Source organism: Manis javanica, chromosome 13, assembly GCF_040802235.1.
Source record: "Manis javanica isolate MJ-LG chromosome 13, MJ_LKY, whole genome shotgun sequence".
In the NCBI taxonomy this organism is placed as follows: Eukaryota; Metazoa; Chordata; class Mammalia; order Pholidota; family Manidae; genus Manis; species Manis javanica.
Genome location: NC_133168.1, coordinates 81,016,133 through 81,036,893, shown reverse-complemented (window position 1 = coordinate 81,036,893; position 20,761 = coordinate 81,016,133). Strand labels below are relative to the sequence as shown.

Here is a 20,761-nt window from a genome sequence, read left to right as displayed (position 1 = left end):
CAAAGAGATAGAAAATACACAAAAGTACCAAACAGAAATCACAGAGCTGACTGTGATTGTCAAATCACAACATCTGAACTGAAAAATACACACTAGAGGGTTCACCAGCAGACCAGATGAAGAAGAAAGAATCAGTGATTCAGAAGACAGGGCACGGGACTCACCAGGACAGAGCAGAAAAAAGATTTCTAGAAAGTAAAGACAGCTTCAGGGACCTATGGGACATCAAGCGGAGTAACATTCTCGTTATAGGGGTCCCAGATGGAGAGCTGGGAGAGAAAGAGCTGGAAGGCTTTTCTGAAGAAGTAACAGCTGAACACCGCCTAACCTGCAGAAGGAAACAGACATTCAGGTCTAGGAAGCACAGGAAGCTTCAAAAAAGCCCAAAGAGATCTAGACATAATTAGAATTTCAGAAGTTAGAACTCAGAGTTATAAAATTTAAGTAATGATACAAGGCAGAATAATAGAGTTTGTATCATATCAAATTATATTCTTTGTAGAATTATTTCATGTAATAGCTTTCATAATACTAAACCACATAGCCCTTAAGAACTTAATTTACAGTCATTTAATTTCATTCAGAAAATGAGTATTTCAAGAAAACATCCTATTTGGGAATTCTTCATCTAGTGATGAATTAAAATCGGAAAGTCAAACTCTGCCACATTAAAATTCAGGAATAGAAAAAAAATCCACAATCTTGTATGACAACATCCATAATAAATCACTTTCCATCAGAAAAAATAAAATACAGAATATGAAAAGCAAATGTTACAGGAAAATTTTATTTTCATTAATCAAACTTTAAAATTACAGACCTTACAAGAACACCCTTTAAGAAACCAATTTCGTGTAGTTTTAAGTCTATGGAAACTAATGCTAAATTCAAAATGCAAGTCAAAATGATCACTGTGGACTACCTACCATTTTCAGTAGCTAGAAGATAAAGAACTGTCAAAAGTCACCAAAACTGTGATTCCTGGTTATGAAGTTCCTCTTTGAAAATGTGTTACTGAAGACTCTTTTCCCCCTGCATTAATGTGCTCCTTCTGCACCTTGTACAGCTTGTATAGCAGACATTTGGATATGGAAACACATCCAGAAAGCCTTTGAAGGCTGACAGCTTGCTGGAGTAATGAGGAATGCATCCACGTTTCTGCCTTTCTGGGTAGCCCAGAGAATTCTGGGTAGCTAAACTGACGTGTCATGAGTGTATAAGTGTTCCTGACATGATATGTATCGTTTCCTCAGAAAAAAGACATCAAATTCCTTGTTCATATACTTAAATCTAAGATGTAGACAGAAACTAAGAAATGATTTTGTTATCGTGAAAGAAAAACATACTTTCCATTGCCACATTCCTAGTTTTACCTCAGCTGACTGTAGGAACTGCAGCTGCAGTCAGAATTATTGGAAGTAAAGATCCTACGTGAGGGCAACACCTCAAGTTTACCTCTGAAAACATTCGAACACAACCTTTAAGTGGTAAGTCAAGGTTTAGATCAGGGAACCATTTCAATGAAATTGCCTCATCCTGTGGGTTGACCAAATCCTCAAGTCTAGGAGATTAAAAGGTAAAGTCTTTACTTTCAAGAGCTACTATGAGCGGGGAAGGTGGGGACACCCCTAGCAGGTGCCCCTACATTGGCAGACACGACCAAGAACACCTTTCCCTGTCCCTGACTCCAACTAAAAGTGAGCTTCTCTTCATTCCACAGACGTGCAATAGAGTGAGTACAGATGCAGTGACATCACTGACAGCAGGGGAAATTATTATTTCTGTATTATACTGGCAACCTTTTGAATTTGCACACCAAAAACTTTTAATAAAATGTCAATGTTTTAAAACAAAACAAAAATTCAGATTGTATCTTATCCTAGAAGTTCATTTCAGAATTGGCTTCAGTCTCTTGTTAGGTAAACATTCAGCCATTTAGACAAAATGTATATTTGGTGCATGTTACATGTGTGTGTGTGTAAAAATAAAAGTATAGTAATAAGACTTTAGGACTGTGCATAATAAAAGTTAAATAAAGATTCTTATATAGAAAGTTTTGTCCTAGGAAAAATACTCTTAGTTGAATAAGTCAAAATGCATCAAAGGTATAAATATAAGGGCTAAAATAATAAAGTTCTTAGAAGAAAACATAAGGTAAATGTTAATGATCTTGATCTTGTCAACAGTTACTTAGCTACGACACCAAAAGTCCAAGCAACTAAAGTAAAAATAAATAGGACTCCACCAAGATGTAAAATTTCTGTGTCTTGTTTCCAAGCACACCCTCAAGAAAATCAAGACAACCCACTAAATGGAACTCATACCACTTATAAGAGACATGCATCCAGACTATATAAAGAACTCTTACAACTCAATAATAAAAAGACAAATAAACCAATTAAAAAATAGGCAAAGGACTTGAATACACCCTTCTCCAATATGCAAATACGTGAATGGCCAAGAAGCACATGGAAAGATGTTCTACATCACTACTCATTATGGAAAGACAAGTCAAAACTACAGTGAGCTACCACCTCCAGCCATTCAGACAGCTACTATCAAAAAAGTAGAAACAAGTGTTGGTGAGGATATGGAATGATTAGAACCTTTGTACATTGCCGGTGGGATTGTCAAATGGTGTGACCACTTTAGAAAATGGCTTAGTGGTTCTTTAAAATATTGAACACATAGCTACCATATGGCCCAGCAGTTCCACTCCTAGGCATATACCCAAAGAATTTAAATCTACATCCACAAAAACTTGTACATGAAGGTCTGGACTTTATTCATAAAAGCAAAAAGGTGAAAACAACCCAAAAGTTCATCAACTGATGAAAAAATACGGTGTCAATTCAATGGAATATTATTCAGTCTTAAAAAAGGAATGACATTTTGACACACATAACATGAACCTTGGAAACAACATGCTGATTGAAAGAGGCCAATCACAAAAGGCCACATAGTTCATGATTTCATTTATAAGAAAGTTCCAGAAACGGCAAATCCATAGAGACAGAAAGTAGATTAGTGGTTGCCTAGGGCTGGGAGTTATGGATAAAGGTTTCTTTTGGGGATCATGAAAATTTTCTAAAACTGTGCTGATGGTTGTACAAACCAAGAATATACTAAAAGCCACTAAATTGTACACACTGAATGGGTGAATTGTATGGCATGTGAATTATATCTCAGTAACACTGTTACCCCAAAAATGGAAAAAGTTTCCATATTTGTCAAGTAGAAGAAGAATATAAACAACTTGATTAAAACATCTAAAACAGGGCAAAGGGAAAGAAAAAAAGGCAAAGTAAGATGGAAGGAAAACAATCACGCCTGTTTGTCATTAAACACTGATTTCTCCAATGAAATTATAGTCTATCAGGTTGTGTTAAAAATATATATCCACCTACATGCTGCTCAAGAAATGTACTTAAAGTGACAGATAGGGGTCGGGAAGGATGTACCAGGCAAGAAGATACCAGGCAAACGCAGATAAAGTAAGAATAGCAGAATTAAAAGCAGACAAGCTGGATTTAACGTTAAAGGTACTGAGCAAGACAAAGAGGGACATGATTTAAAGGCACAGTTGTAGGAGAATATATAAAAGATGTAACTACGAATACAACAAACAATATAGCAGCTAAAGACTCTAAATAAAAAGTGCAAGAACATGGTAAAAATCAGCTCTTCAAATAGGAATATCTACTAGAGAAAAAAAATTAAGACACACAGAACACAGACACCCTTACTTTTATCTGAGGTAAAAACACATTTTTTTCACACCTATGTATACCATGTTTTTTAATGATTACTTGCGTATTTGGCAGCAAAGAAACCCTTTATAAACCTTTCCAAGTAAAGATTTAAAGGACAGTTCTTTGCTCAGAGTCCAGTAAAATTAGAATAATCAGGTAACAAAAATATCTTAAACTACTTAGAAATCACTATACTCTTAGATCAAAGAAGAAATCAAAAGGAGGGTTGAAGAAAATCTAGAAAACAATGGAAAGGACATTTCATGTCAACACACAGAATACACCTTAAGTCATACTAAGGGGAGTTCAGTGTCAAATACTGCAATAGTAAAGATTCTTTTTTTAGTAAAAAGAAACTCTGTACTCATCTTAATCAGTTAGAAAAGAACAGCTCAATAAATTTTAAAAAGTTATAACAAAAATTATAGACTAATATATGAGGGACAAGTAAACTGAAGGCTGATTCTTTGAGATGACTAGTAAAATAGAAGAGCACCTCACATGCCCAATTAAGGATAAGAGAGAAAGAAGGTGTGGGGTGGAGGCAGGAGGAAGAAAGGCAGAAACAGTGAAGGAAATAGGGGGGAGGGAGGGAGACCGGGCAGGGATTCACAAAAACGGACCAGGTTAGGACTGAAAACAGATGCGAATGCAAATGCAAATGCACAACATAAAAGCAAATAAAAGGAGCACTTGAAAAACTGCACGGAATTTTAACAAATTTGAAAACCGAGAAGAATAATTTCCTAGGAAGACATAAATCATCAGAATGATTCAGTAAGTGGAGAATTCAGAGCAAGTCCCAAGACCAGACAGGTTGGCAACCGAGTTGTATCCCACCTATGATTCTACTGTCAAACGGCAACAGGCAGTTAGAAAGTTATAAGCCAATTTATTTTATAAAGCTGAGCATACTTTTAATACCAAAAGCCGAGAGAGAGGTAAGAGGGGGAAACTGTTAAATCTGGCTTCTGATGAATTACAGGAACTCAGAAGTGACAGCAGCAAACAGAATTGGGCTCTCAAAGGTGGGACCAACTTGTATTTATTCCAGGAATGTAAGGGGAGCTCAATGCCAGGACATCAATACAATTTACTTCATCAATGAATTAAATGTGAAAAACTGTAGGGCCATAGCAATAAATGCATTTTGAAAAAAGCGTAGCAGCCATGCCTTAAAAGACTGGAGTATTAAAACTACCAAGGATGGAAGTATTCCTTTCATTTTTAACTCCACAGCCACCACTTGCTTTCCCAGTAATGAGCTGAGGACGAGGTGCTCTGTATCCATATTGCCTTCAGGGGTGCCCCTCAGCCGCAAGGTGACTCAGAGCACTGGCTGCAGGTCAGAGCCCAGGCACAGCCGCCCACAGTCCCAGCCAGAGCCAAACTCCCAGCCTGCCAAGCTCCCTGTTCTGTCTTGGAGGGTGACAGTTGGGAGCTTATAAGGAACAGGGACTCGAGCAAACAAATCCCTGGGTGCCATCTGCGGCAATCATGCCTACGATGGCTCTGAACAGTGTGGGCGCTATCTCCTGCTGGGCACTCCCTTAGTACCCACATCCTTCTTACAGGGCACACAATGCTGTGAGGCCCACCCGTCTTCCTCACTAGGCCCTATGCTGGGCGAGGGCTGACATCTTTTCTTTTAACTTCTTAAGTCCTAGTTTCCACACGCCTGGCATGTCATAGGCACTCGATCACTATCTGCCAAAAAAATGAAATGTACTCAAAGGACACCATGAGGTCTGCACTGAAAATCTTTTCTTTGGGGGTTTGTTTTGCTTTCATTTCCCAGGCCATTTAAAAGTTTTCCAACTTTGCTGCCAATGACCTGGTGGGGGTGAAGGAATGTTGGATACCCACAGGCACATGGCTTTGGTTGGTCCTCTGGCGGCAGGGACCCTGACATGGCTCTTAGGAGCCCAGCAAGATGGGGGAAAGGGTCCTGTGCTGAGCGCCTCCTGTGTCAGACACTCTGTGGTCTCATCCCACACCTGGAGCCACCCACCCTCTGCTTTGGAGGCAGAGCTGGGGTGGGCAGCCAGGGGTGTGTCTGCCTCCCAAGCCCTGTGCACTGCATCATAATGCTTTTCTGCAGACCTTCGCTCCTGCCCATTGAGGTAGTTCGCACACCACCTTCAGAAGTGCTCTTTCAGCCACTAGTTTCCCTGCTGTTGATTGCCATCTCCCTGAATTTACCTACATCTTTTTTAAAATTTTTCTTCTCTGCTATACTTCTTGAAGATAATGAAGTCTATACATTTATAATAAAGTGTTGCGTTTACACTGGCTAATATGTGCATAAAATTCACCTCTTTCAATCTTAAAGAGCTTCCCTACTAGTTGTCTCGTATTTCCATTCAGCTTCTGTTTCAGGAATTCTGCATGCATAGCCCCTAAGATGCCATGGAATTATGGTCCAGTTTCCCAGCAGGCCAAGGAAAAGAGATTGGAAGTTCCGCTGAAATACTAATAATTAAGAGCAAACCAAATGGAACATTTTTTATTTACTTCCAATGATGGGATTTGAGGAAAGCAAGTTCAAGGCAGGCAGATGAGGAAGGAGGTACAGGTTTTTCTATGCAAAACCTGAAGTGAAGGTTCTCCACTCAGACCCCCAGAATCCGTGCGCACTATACTCCCCACTGACTCAGTGTGGAAGTCCCAGGAAAGCAGTTTTAAGATGTGACTGATTCTCCACCTGCCCCAAATGTTGAAAGCACTCAAATAAGCAAGATTCATTAACCACCCTCCAGATGATTTGACTTGTTCCTATTTCTTCTTCCAGGAAAACCACCCTTCTCCCGACCCTTTATGTTCTCTGTAACTATTCCCCAAACTTGGGGAACGGACCTCCTCCTCCTCTGGTTAGTTCTCAAATGATTCAGTCGTGCATTGCTCTTGCATGATGGAAGCTTTCTGGTGGCTTTGCAAGGTCAAAATGTCATTCACCTATGGACTTCCTCTGCACCATCCCAGAGAGGGTGGGACAGGCAGGGGCGAGAGCAGGGTCCACTTCTCACTGAGCTCTCAGTCACCTGCCCATGGAGTCCCCTCCCCTTCTGACCTGGGTCCCATCTGAAGACCCCTGACAGACGGAGTGAGGTGGATTGTCAAACTGTGTCCTGTGATGCCTGGGAACTGGAGGCTGCTGGGGAAGGTCAGGGAGGCCTGGAGGGTGGGCTCAGGGGGCCTCCCACTCCAGCTTCAAAGAGAGCCACCCACTTTCCACTGGTTTATACATATCCTGGGTTCATCCTGAGGCTCCTTGGTTGCTAAACAGTTTTCAAAACCTTCTAAATAGCACAATATCCACCATGTCCATTTCAGCCACACAGGAAAAAAGTAGTTTAAAGGAATAAAAATAAAGCTGTCTATAATGAAGCCCCAGGTCTGTGCTTCCCCGCACATCTCTACTGACTCTCACCACTCCAGGAAGGAGTCCCCTGCACAGATGCCTGGCTACTTGCCCAAGACCATAGGGAGAGTTCTGAGCAGCAGGCCCTTCACCCTGAGCCCACTCACTCTCCAGCCATAAACTGACCACCAAGCCCCTTGCAAACCATGTAAGCTTCAAATCATGGTATGCAATTAAACAACTATCTGGAACACCCTGTGCACACTGCTTAGGAGCCTGCATTATCTCACCTGTCCACTTCCAAAGTTACAGTGGCAATCTCACTGAGAATGCAAAGAATTCCCTCTTTTTCTCTAGGCATTTTTCCCATTTCCCCTCATGAATCCATGCACAATGATTCAGCAAGTAGCCCTGCTGATTTGAATTCGCTTTTCCCCATCCATCCTCTTTTTTTTTCAGCACCCGTGCCAGCTGAGGTTAGGCAGGCTGCTCCAGCAATCCCCCCACCAAACCAGGATGCCGGTGGCCAGGCCGGAGAGCAGATTACCCACTTTGGCTCATTTTTCGCACCTCACTGTCCAGGCAGTGGCCCCATCTCGCTGGAACAGGAGCTGGGAAATGAGGTGCAGCCATTGCCTGGGAAAGGCAACAGGTGGAACAGAGTAGAGCAATGGTCTTCGACTCCAGGGTCCTTTGCAGGGGAATTATTGATTAGTTGATCTGACCAACACAGCATGCTCCGCACTCCAAAGATGATGTGTCCTTGTCCCCTAATCAAAGGGACCAGTCTATCCTCTGTCACTTAATCTCTCTGTAACTCAGTTTCCTCATGTTAAAAATAAGGCGGCTAATAACAGTACTCAGCTCACAAGATTGCTCTGAAGATTACATGGGTCAGAAAACACTTAGTAAACTGTCTGGCATATGGTATGTGATATACAAGCACTTGTTGAACAGACACAGGGGTAGAAGGAGCTGGCTCCCCTTCAAACTCCTAAATTCCTATCTTGGGGGTCTCTCGCTACTAGGAAGAGAGCAGGCTGCAGAAGCCACAGGGTGGAGAGTCCCTCAGAGGCCAACAAGTTCAGTCTTCCGTCCAGGGAGGAAATCCCTGGAAAATACAGCCCAGGCTTGCGTCAGGGCCTTCCTGGCAAGGAACATGTTCCTCACGGACTTCCTCACCCTCTCTCCCAGCTATTCTGGATGTTAACATTTCTTCTTGTAAACATTTCTTCATTGGTGCCAATTCCCATCCACATTTTAAAAATCTACATCTGTGTCCACCTATTCTTTTGTTCCTTCAACAAAAAACTGAGGATGCACAACGTTCTAACTGTGACTGAGACATCCAAGGCCTCAGCCCACGAGGGCAGGAGTCAGCTGGGTGCTGGGAGGGACAGAGGGAAGGGGGTGATTTTAGGTTCCTGGGCAGAGTGACATTTGAACCAAGACCCCACCAACAAGCAAGGGCTGCCACGGAGTGTGGAGAACATTCTAGTATGGGCCCAGAAGGTAGAGGCTCAGAGATGGAAAGATCATGTGGCTAGAAAATGTTGACAGTAGGACAGGCAACAGAAGGTGACATGGGCGAGAAAGGCTGGGGGGGACCCATGGGCTGTGGAGGCCTGGCCAAGGATGCTGGAGTTCCCTTTGGCTTGAATTGGAAGCCCTGGAGGTTTTAAGCAGAGCAGTGAGTATGTGAGCTTATGTTTGTAAAAGCCAATGGGAAGGAAGTGTGGGCAGTGAAGGGCGGGGTCGGCCAGACTGGAAGCTGGGGACCCAAGCAGGGGACGGTCTAGTTTCCCAGCCAAGAGGTGGTGTCTCCATTAGAGCAGAAGGCTCTGCGAAGACAAGTAGGGACTCTGTGGCCTCTTCCTACACTGATGGGCAGTAACTACAATGGGGTGTGGTGGGGGGACTTGGTAATATGGGTGACTGTAGTAACCACATTATTTTTCATGTGAAATCTTCATAAGAGTGTATATCAATAATACCTTAATAAAAAAATAAATAAAGTGGAAGGCTCTGTGGTTCTAAACTTTTGAATAAAGTGATTAATTAAATAAACACCACTCTTAGGAATTTACCCTAAGAATGCAGGAGCCCAGTTTGAAAAAGACATATGCACCCCTGTTTATCACAGCACTGTTTACAATAGCCAAGAAATGGAAGCAACTTAAGTGTCCATCAGTAGATGAATGGATAAGGAAGATGTGGTACATATACACAATGGAATACTATTCGGCCATTAGAAGAAAACAAATCCCACCAATTGCAACAACATGGATGGAGTTGGAGGACATTATGCTCAGTGAAATAAGCCAGGCGGAGAAAGACAAGTATCAAATGATTCACTCATTTGTGGAGCATAAGAACAAAGCAAAAACGGAAGGAACAAAATAGCAGCAGACTCAGAGAACCCAAGAATGGACTATCAGTTGCCAAAGGGAAAGGGACAGGGTCGGGGGTGGGAAGGAGAAGGGGAATAAGGAGAATTAGGATTATCATACATAATGTGGGGGAGCGGGCACGGGGAAGGCAGTATAGCACAGAGAAGACAAGTAGTAATTCTATGGCATCTTACTATGCTGATGGATAGTGACTGTAATGGGGTATGTGGCGGTGACTTGATAATGGGGAAAAGCTAGTAATCACAATGTTGCTCATGTAATTGTATATTAATGATACCAAAATAAAAATAAATAAGTAAATAAGTAAACACCTAAATATGGCCAGATGTTCACACTTCCGTAATAATTCCTCCCAGAACTCACAAAGGGGAAAAAGTTCTTTATATCATGTGCCAGTCTAGGCAGAACACCATCAACGTTATAGGACTATTTCAGGTACTTAATTATTCTTCTAGCATGACCTCCCCCACCCCCACCCAGAGGGCATACTACCCTCCCCATGGCCAGCAGAGGTTTTACCACATCACTGTTGGCTGTCATTTTCCCTCTTCCTTCCTTGAAGGAAGGACTCCAGTGATTCCACCCTAAGCTCTTATTTCTCAGCAAACCTGCCCAATTCCCCTCCCCACGGGATGCAGCATTGGCTAAGCAAATCTATATCCATGCCTGAACTTAGAATTCGTATTCCAGCTATAGTTCCGTGCAGCAGTAACAATTACAAATGTCAAAGTTTGAGACATTTTCACTAAGAAGGCCTCAAGTGGGTACTCAGTTCAGGGGAAACTGGGGCTGCCCATGGACAAAAATAGCATGCCTCTGCCCAGCTGTTCCCTTACCTAAGATGTCCTTTTCCTTCCTCTTCACCTAATTCCTACTTGTCCTTCACCAGGCAGCTTGGGGGCTGCATCCCCGCCAGAGGCGCCTTCTCGTCTCCCACCGCTGGATCAGGTGGCCCACCTCTGAAAGCCACACAAACCCACGTTTAACTTCACCACAGCATTCACCAGGGACTCACATTTCTTTTTCTTCACTGTCTCTCCTCCTAGACCCCAGGAGACATGTCTTATTTATCGTTTCATCCCAGCAGGATTCAACGTGCTTGCTGAATTAAAACATGGCACACTGCAAATGTCACTGGGGTGAGGGGGGTATAAATTGGAAAACTGTAAGACAGTACCTATATTTAAAGCAGCGGTTCTGTCCCCGGGAGATATGTGGCAATGCCTAGAGGAGGGAGTGCTCTGGGCATTCAGTAGGTGGAGGCCAGGGTGCTGCTAAATACCCTGCACAAGACAGACGCCCGACAAAGAGTACCAAGCGCATAAAGTCAATAATGCCCAGGATGAAACACGTATCTATTATCAGCAATCCTACTCCTAGGTATCTACATCCAAGGGAAATGATGTGTGTGTCCATCAAAAACACATTCAAGAATGTCTGCAGCAGCTTTATTCACAAAAGCCCTAAACTGGAAACAATCCAAAAGTCCATTGATAAGGGAATGCATAACAAACAATAGTATTTATACAATGGAATACTACATGGCAGTGTAAAAATAAAGACTGCTCCCCAAAATCACATGAATGAATCTCACAAGTGTAAGGACAAACTAAAGAACCAGGCCAAACTAGCAGGCAAAGTTAATCACTGGTGATGGAAATGAGAATAATGCTTCCCCCCAGGATCTGGGAGCTACTGAATGGGGACGGGAAGGAGAGTATCTCTGAGTGCTGGGAATGTGCCCACTTCCGTCTGGGTGGTAGTTACACGCATTGCACTGTGCACCGGGACTCAGGCATTGCATGTTACACCCCCGTGAGCTTCATTAAATGGAACACTCCTTGAAGGGGCACCCTACCAGCAGGCACCATACATTCACTGTCTTATAAGCAAGATTTCTTAGTGGATGTTCTGGTATACTTTGAGCAGAAGTATAAGCACATGTGTTTCTGGAAGGCTATTTCACAACAGATATCAAGACTATATAATGTACAAAATCCTTAATTCTGCTTTGATCATCTTATACAAAGGAATATATTAAGGATGTCCACACACACTTAAGCTTCAAGAATACTTGTCATACCATAATAAATACAAATAAATAAATATATGTAAATACAAGGGGAAGGGGGCAATGAACTCAATGCCCACCCACAGGGAACCATATAATATTATGGGTTCATTAAAATGACATTTTAAAATTTAAATGGAAAATGTTGACAATATATTCATAAAAATTAAAAAGCAGATCATCCAACGATACATAATCTGAGACACATGAAGGACACACTCAATATGTTACCAGTGACAACCTCTGGGCAATGGAAGACTATGGGATTCTTAGAATTTTACCCTTTTTCTTTTGTTTTTTTCCTAAAGTGAATATATATTACTTAATTAGAAAAAATACATAATCACACTCCCCAAAAATAAATGTGAGCTTTAGACTTTAAAACGGAGTGCCAGACCTCACACAAACTCCCAGGTTGCCAGTGTCCTTGAAGCCCTGCTTCCTGCAGAGCTCTAAGCTCCCATTACAATGGCTCAGGGGGAGCAGGGGTAAGTAAGGACCTGGATAAAATTCTAGGTCTTCTGTTCCATGTGCTGATGGTGGCACTGGTTACACAAATCCAGACGTGCACTGTATCTCCCAGAATTACATATCCCTTGAAAAAAGTTAAAAGCAACTCCATGTCTAAATATGAAAATAAATATTTTTGACTGACAAAGTTCTAGGTGCTATAAAAAGAAAAAGGCACCACTTTTCCTGAATTACCAAGCCTGACTAGTTACAAGTTAGATGGAGATCACTTAACCAGGTCATCTCACCACCTGTAACGTGAAAAAAACTCATGCCTTTATCTGTAAAGTGGAGGTAACTTCTCCACCACAGAGGCCTTGTGAAAATTCAGCAAGATGACACATGAAAAAACAGGTTTTGTAACAAACGCTGCTACAAAGCTACTGCTGGTTATTATCGTCATCCCCATGAGCTCAAGTTTCCCCTACCACACGACGGACTCCTGGGAAAAGGGCAAAATCTCTCTTGCAGGGGGCTCCCCTTCTCTGAGTTTTGTGTGGCTGGGGCACACACTTGATCATCACGCAGCACTGCATGAGCTTTATCTTGTAGCTCACCAGGATTCAGAAGCCCTCCCAGAGCCACAGCACGTGAGCAGCCCCAGAGGCGGGAGTGGCTGCTTATACCCGACACCCGACAGAGGGGGTCCAGCACCTTAGCTCACAAATCCCAGGAGAGCACAAGGTCTACGTTTAATCCTGATTTTAAGAGAGTTTTCTCTTCTTACGTGTTAGTCAAAAAAACGAAACAGACCAACAACTATAAAGATAAAACACTTCACAGTATCAATTTTCAATGCCTTATCTTCCTCTCCAGCTTTTCAAGGTCATACTTCCCTAATGAATGATTACAGAGGACTGCTGATACGGAATGTGAAAAAGACACTCCTTTGAAGTCCATCCTCTAATAGAGCACCCAGCTCAGATCCCAGGCACCCAGGACTTAGGGCCAACAAGGACCTACACGCCAAACAGACAGCAGTCCCTGAGCACCTGTCAATCTGCCTGTTCCTCCGCCTCCTCAGAGAGAACGAATCACAAGACTGCTCAGAATAAGAAACCAAAAGGGCAGAAGCGCAAAAAGCAGCCAGGCCTGAATTTCATGCTGTTTCCAAAGTGTGGGCTGGCATGCTGTGATGGTTATTTGCACAGTGGGCAGACGAGGCTGACAGCTTGAGGGGGCTATTTTAGGGAGATATACTGCAAGTCTGCTCAGGAGAGGGTTTGGGGCCCGGTGCTCCCTCTAAGGCTTTTCAGCCCCCAAGCTGACCCTCCATCCACGCGGGCGTTAAGAGGCAGTCAGCCAGCCCAGAAACACACAGTCTTTGTATCATATCATCCCAAGGGTACCCACAGCTCAAGGCACACCAAGGGCGGTGAGAGAGGAGAGGGAGTGGTGAGCGTAAGGACCCTCTGCACTTGTGGAGATGCTGTCCCCAAGAAGCTGAGTGCCAGGATAAAAACTGAAGGAAGAGGTAGGGAAGACCGTAACACCTGAGGAGCCATGGGGAGTTGCACCTTAACTACAGAAATGCTTCCTCTGCCCTGCCCCTTCTCCTCACAGCTGAGCACATGTGTCTCAGAGGGCTGCCCCCACGGGGGCAAGGGCAGCTCTGAATGCAGATCAGAAGCACAATGGCGCCCAGGGTCCACAGCTTCCTAAAAGCACAGGGACTCTTGGAAAAGGTTCTAGGTCATCAGAGGGCTCTGGGACAGCAGTTAGAATCTCTTTCTGATAAAAGAATCCCTCCTCAGCCCAAACCAGCACAGGCAGGACACATTTACATACAAGACACAGTCACACACATACACACTTAACATACATGCCTATTTACATGCATTCATGTAGATTTTTACAGAAGGCAGGAAGTCTGTTCCATAAGTCTAAAATCCTTTGCTTTCCTTATTCCATTCTAGCAGCAACAGTGATTTCTGTTACAAATTTTCTCCTATGAGGGCTGATTAGAGATGAAAATGCCACCCTCTGGCTTACATTCCCATCTCACCCTACCAGCCCAGTGAGATTCGTTAATAAATGGAGGCACAAAGATGGAAGGGAGATCCGAACTGCACTCCTCGGAAGTGGGAAGCACGCTCTGGTTGGAGGGTCTTAGGTACTCTACTTTGGTGAACCTAGCAGGCTGCACCTCTGCTCTCAGGGTGGCCAGGGAGCAGCTCTCTCAGCCTCTTTATCCATCTGTCTCCACACCACCAGGCACAAGGATTGTCTCTCACCAGCAGTGCACTTCTGCGTCTATTCTCAGCCCCCATAAATCATATTCCATTGTTTCAGGGAATCTGCATTCATGCCTGACAAGCCATCAACCTCATCCCTCCACCTCCACCCAAATTTCCCTCAGGGAGAGAGTGTTGCAAGGAGAGGAAAACTCTTAATTAAGGCTGGATTTTAGAAACAAGCTCCCACACAAAACAGGAAAAATAAATTGGGTATAAACACTGTCAGATAACCACGAATATCTTCGGATAAAGTGTTTGTGATTTTCAGGTCTAGGCGTGAACTCAGTGGACATCGGAAGGAAGCAGAATTTGCACCTAATACCAAATGACACATGATATTTGCTCTTCAAAACCATTTAAAGTGCTGCAGTGGCTAGATTAAATTGTTCTGCTGCAGAATTTCTCCCACTTACAGATTACTAAGAAATATAATATTGCTTTACAATTTATTTCAACATGTTCATCCTTGTCACGCTAGCGCACTCATGAACCTTATCCACCACCAGGCTTAACCTAACTGAACTCCCATTTTCCACTGAGATCTAGGAAAGCTTGCTGCATTCTCCCAAGCAGACCTGTACCTCCGGTGTTCCAAGACCACCGACACTCCTAGCATAAAGTCTGCCAAACGAGGGCTCCGGGTAGGTATAATTCTTAAAGGGCTAACATAAGAAACAGCTTTCTGAGGCTGGAAGACCCTATGACATTCTGGTAAATGTACATGGTGTTAAAAGGGCTATACAGAGTGATGTGACTTTGAAAATCCCCAAACTGTTAACCAAAGCCCAAATGAGAACATGTTTTTAAATGCACCCCTCCCGAACCACTGCCCAGCTAACTTGGCCGTGTAAGCCCCGCTGTGGCTCAGCGCCTCCACAGTGCAGCCTGCCCAGGGGGGGTCTGCAGGCCACTCCCTGCTGAGAGAGGGCAGCCTACCAGCGGCTGCAGCAACGATACCCAGGTCCAAGCCCAAACGCCGGCTGGGGTCCCTGGGCCTGTCCTCCCTTGGGCTGTGTTCCTGACTGGCTGAACAATAAACAGGGAGTGAGTACGACAGGAAAAGCCGCATCATGCCCTGCCCAGTGCCCGGTGCAGCCACTCCCTAGTCCTCAACAGCACTGGTTGCACATCGTCCCCCCATGAAAATGGTGTGCAGGAACAAGGGCCTGCCGGAGATGGGCGTGCACAGGGAACAAAAGCAACAGAAGACAGGTGGGAAGGGCTCCTCACCTCAGACGGGGCAGAGGAGGCTGAGCTTCTGCAGGGGAAGTAGAGACATTTTAAAACCACCTCCCAAAAAAGGAGGCGGTAAAGCCGACGTCAAGCAGTCACAGCTGCCAGCACCCCTGCGACCTTCTCCAGGCATCAGAGGCTTGTCTACCACCATAGCAATAAGCAGAACACACGCAGCAGTGCCTTCTGGGGCACTAGCACACTGCTTAGGGCTGCTAAACTGGTCCTCTCACTTTTCCCGGCTCTTAACAAGAGATTCCGAATGGCACGGCCAGGGAAAGTTTCTCAGATTAACTGCAGAGAACTGCAGCCCAGTGAAGACGCCGTGGGCGGCCCGCCCCTCGCTCGCTCCCTGCCGCACCCCCGTGGCACCTGGGTGAGGCCTGCTCCGGGGGCCATCCCTGCCCCCAAGACGTGGCGGGCTTTCCGAATTCCCTCCATGAGAGAAGCCTGCCTAACCCGCCCCCAAGGCACGACCCCACAGGTGGGCCTGGCCTCTGATGCAGGAACGAGGGTCCCTCCGCGGCCTCTGCCTCCGCTTCCGCCCCCGGGGGCAGGTCGGGGCGGGCCCCCGCACCGCACACCCCGCGCCCGCCGCCGCCTTACCGCCGGTGCCCTCGAAGCGCGGGGGCCGCCGGTCGCGCAGCGCGGCGCTCCAGCCCGCGCCGGCCTCGCCCTCCTCCGGCTCCGGCGCGTCGGCGACCCGCGCGGGCCCGGGCCGCTCCTGCTCGTCGTCCGAGGAGGCCGCCGACGAGGAGTGCGAGGCAGCCGACGTGCTGTAGAAGGGGTTCCCGCCGCTGTCCGGGCCCGACTCGCCGAACACGTCGTCCGAGATGTGCAGGCTCTCGTAGCGCGCGCGGGCCGCCTCCAGCAGCGCCGGCGCCCGCCCGCGCGCGCCCCCGCCGCCCTCGGCCATGGCCCCGGCCGCCGCCCGCGCGCCCGCCGCCCACAGCACCTCCCAGCCGCACGCGCCGGGGCCCGGGCCCGCGCCGCGGCCCGCCGCCCCCCACCAGCGCAGCCCGCAGCACAGCGCCCGCCGCCCCGCGCCCGGCCGGCCCGCCGTCTTGGCCGCTGCGGGCCCCGCGCCCGGGGACGCGCCCTCGGAGCTCGGGAGGCAGGGCGGGCGGGCGGGACGCCGGGCTGCGAACCGGACCGGGCTCCGCGGCGCTGCGCCTCCTCAGTGTCTCGGCGCCACCAGCCCGCACCGCCCGGCCGACCTTCCCCAGCGCCAGCGGCCGGGGGCGGGCCCCGCCTACTCGCGCCCTGCCCGCGAGCCAGTGGAGAGGCCGGCCCGGGGCCTGCGGGCCAATGAGGAAGCCATTCCGGGCTTTGTGGGCGGGGATTTTCCGGCGGACCAATGAGGAGGCCTGCCCGGGCTGGCAGGCCAATGGGGAGGCCGGTCCAGGCGGGGCGGGCGGCTCGAGCGCTCCGGCCGACGCGGAGGAGGAGGTTGGCCGCGGCTCCCGCCAGCCCCCGCCCTCGGGAACTCGCAGCCTGGGGCCGCCCCCCACAGGCCGGCGCTGCCCCGCGGGGTAAGGGGAGACCGAGTGGGCGTAGGCGTGGGGGCGCCGCGGCTCTCCCGCTGCCGAGCGCGCCTGGAGCCCCGACCGCTGCCAAGCGCCCCGGCCCGCCGCGGCCCGGGAGCTGTCCGTCCCCGGGGGTGCTGAACTGGGTGCTGCGGAAACGCTCCAAGTAGGCGGCGGGCCCAAGGGTCGCACTTCCCACGGCGCGGCTGCGGCCGCTGCCTGCAGGGGTCCCAGCCGGCCGCGCCGCGTGCTCCGGTGACCACGAGGGCCGTCCGGCCTCCGGGAACCGTGCTCTAAGGAGGACCGGCCTCGCCGGGCCCTTGCTGGGGTCAGATGCCAACCCGGTCTTGCTTCAGCGCCCCTGTGATCCAAAGCTGGCAGCAGCTGGTGTTAGGTAGATGGTCATTACTCATCGTATTTGACGTTTGACATCTCTTAAGTTCAAAATATTCATTATCTCCCAAACATTGATTACTTTAATATTGATTACCCTACTGTTTCAGTAGCTCCACTCATAAATTTGGCACACACTGTTAAAATATAGCACAATCGTCAGATAAACCATAGAAGGGAAGGGTTCCGTCCGCGCCTCTTCCTTAATCAGGAGTGTGTGGTGCTCATTCTGTTGACCGCGATACATGTGATCAGTCCATCTGCTTGCACCCCTTCCTTTCCACAAATAGTGCAATAAGTCACATCGATGGTAATTGGGCCATCAAGTCACTCTGAAATAAAATAAATGCACAGAGATGTGAAGGGCTTACAAATCCTGCTTGGTATTAACTAAGTAATACAGGGAAGAAGAAGGCATGTTGCTATTTCTAAGCGTGCATAAAGGACTAAGATGTTGGGGCAGCCACCAAATGAGGTCAGTTCTATCAGCAGGCAGCCAGCTTCTGCCGTTTCCCCCCCGGCCCGTTTCCTCCTCCCAACCTGGTTGTATGTACTGACATGAATTCATGATCATCACTGAAAGACAATATATAAAATAGTAAGGAATTCACATAGCATTTCATTGCTCTCTATACAGATTGGCTGATACCTGAGACATTGTTTGCAGAACATTTCATCTCCTTCGGAGGAATTATGAAAAGAACTGGTTTCCTGCATATCTTTATGCTGTGCTAACCGAAGATTCTGAAGGGGTTACATAAATTAGGAAATGCGTAAGATTCCTGTCATATTTTGTGTTCTGTTTTAAAAACAATTGAATGGGATCAAAAGGGATAGAATCTATAGGAAAGAATTTCTTCTTTTCTCCAGGTAGCCAATGAAAATGTGGGCAGCTAAGGTAAGTGTGTGTTTTTGAAAACAATGGATTGCTTTGCTACCCAGAGGAAGCATAGAAGAGTAATAACAAGAATGGACCCAATCTTCCATTGTTGCTGATTTGCACCAGTATGGTGCTAATTTCAAGGAAACTCTGAGGCCTTTGTGCTTGTGAGCTCACACAGCATGCAGCACTGGGGAGAGGATAATATGGTCACTAAAGAAACAGTCTGGGAAATCAGATTATTACCCCAAAGCTTGTCAAATAAAAATTAGATGACTATTTCAGCTTAGAATCAAGTGTTTGGGATTCACTTTGTTTAGGCAACTGTTTCCAACCAAGAAAAGTAAAAGTACTGCAACGTGTGAAGACAGGTGGCTGCTTTTACTGTGAAAGAATGGAGGAAAGGGGAAAACACAACTGGAAAATAAAAGCCAAAACACCTTTCCATCTGCCTGGCAACCTCCTACTTGATGCTATTATGAGGCTGCAGCATTAACTTTTGTAAGTAACTATCTCTGATTATACTTACAGAACCAGTGACACTGAGATCTTTTAAGTTTGAGTCATTTGAAGGCATCTTCCAAATAGGATAACTTTGTAATATAATTCAATACTTTTAGAATTAACATTGAGATTTTGGTTTGGAGGCTTCCCAAAGGGTTCAGGTGGTAAAAGGAACCCAGTCGCATAGTAGATTCCTTAGGTTTTGTTAAACCAGGTTCAGGTGGTAAAAGGAACCCAGTCACACAGTAGACTCCTTAGGTTTTGTTAAACCAGGGGGTTTATGCTTTGGTGTAACTGGGACTGTCTGCCATGTTTCATTGAATCTAGGCCTCCTATCATGGTATAGTACACCACTGTTTTAGGTATCTCTTAGAAGAAAAATACTACCACTTAAACTATAATAAAACATTATTTTACTAGCAGTTTTTAGAAAGCTCTTTGATAATTATTTAGACAAAATTTTATCATGTATGACTCTAATGCATACATTAAAAATAAAAATATAACTTAAAATACTTGGTTAACATTTTCCTAAAACATCACATTCAGAATCTCACTATCCTATTTATCTTCTGAGAGTTTTTTGATGCCCATATTTTTCCCAGAGTATGTTACTCTAAACCACCCACAGCTGTCACCATGCTGCACTTTTTTTTTCTTTCTTATTGTTATCCATTTAATTCACTACAGTCTTAGGTTGGAGGAGAAATACTGTGATCATACTACATGATAGATGCTGAAAAAGCACTTGTTAAACTTCAACAGCCATTCGTAATCTTTTTGTTTGTTTGTTTTGTTTTTTTGAGAGTGCATTTCTCATATTTATTGATCAAATGGTTGTTAACAACAATAAAATTCTGTATAGGGGACTCAATGCACAATCATTAATCAACCCCAAGCCTAATTCTCAACAGTCTCCAATCTTCTGAAGCATAACGAACAAGTTCTTACATGGTGAACGAATTCTTACATAGTGAATAAGTTCTTACATGGTGAACAGTGCAAAGGCAGTCATCACAGAAACTTCCGGTTTTGACCACGCATTATGAACTATAAACAATCAGGTCAAATATGAATATTTGTTTGATTTTTATACTTGATTTATATGTGAATCCCACATTTCTCCCTTATTATTATTATTATTATTATTATTTTTATTTTTATTTTAATAAAATGCTGAAGTGGTAGGTAGATCATGCTGCACTTTTTTTTTTTTTTTTTTTTTTTTGAGAGGGCATCTCTCATATTTATTGATCAAATGGTTGTTAACAACAATAAAATTCAGTATAGGGGGGTCAATGCTCAATGTACAATCATTAATCCATCTCAAGCCTAATTCTCGTCAGTCTCCAATCTTCTGAAGCATAACGAACAAGTTCTTACATGGTGAACGAATTCTTACAGAGTGAATAAATTCTTACATGGTGAACAGTACAAGGGCAGTCATCACAGAAACTTTCGGTTTTGATCATGCAATATGACCTATAAACCATCAGGTCAAATATGAATATTCATTTGATTTTTGTACTTGATTTATATGTTGATCCCACATTTCTCCTATTATTATTATTATTTTTATTTTTAATAAAATGCTGAAGTGGTAGGTAGATGCAAGATAAAGGTAGAAAACATAGTTTAGTGCTGTAAGAAGGCAAATGTAGATGATCAGATGATCAGGTGTGTGCCTATGGACTAAGTATTAATCCAGGCTAGACAAGGGCAGCAAAACATCCACGGATGCAGAAGATTTCTCTCAAAGCAGGGGGGGTGAGGTTCTGAGCCTCACCTCTGTTGATCCCCAAATTCTCACCTGATGGCCCCCCTGCGACTGTGCCTGTCTTAGGTTGTTCCTCCCTTGAGGAATCTTACCCGTCTCTGGCTAA

General features: G+C 45.5%; 1 protein-coding gene across 2 annotated transcripts in view; it reads right to left on the bottom strand.

Moving 5' to 3' along the window:
• PGBD5 (piggyBac transposable element derived 5) overlaps window positions 1-16,789 on the bottom strand; it is a 93,933-nt gene extending 77,144 nt beyond the window's left edge. Inside the window, exon 1 of one of the 2 annotated variants that reach the window (XM_073219929.1) lies at window positions 16,182-16,789. In XM_073219929.1, coding sequence (XP_073076030.1) covers window positions 16,182-16,491 — 310 coding nt within the window. In that variant the 5' untranslated portion in view covers window positions 16,492-16,789. The remainder of the gene's footprint in view (window positions 1-16,181) is intronic. The other variant, XM_037020909.2, reaches the window with a different exon arrangement.
• Window positions 16,790-20,761: the final 3,972 nt, after the last annotated feature.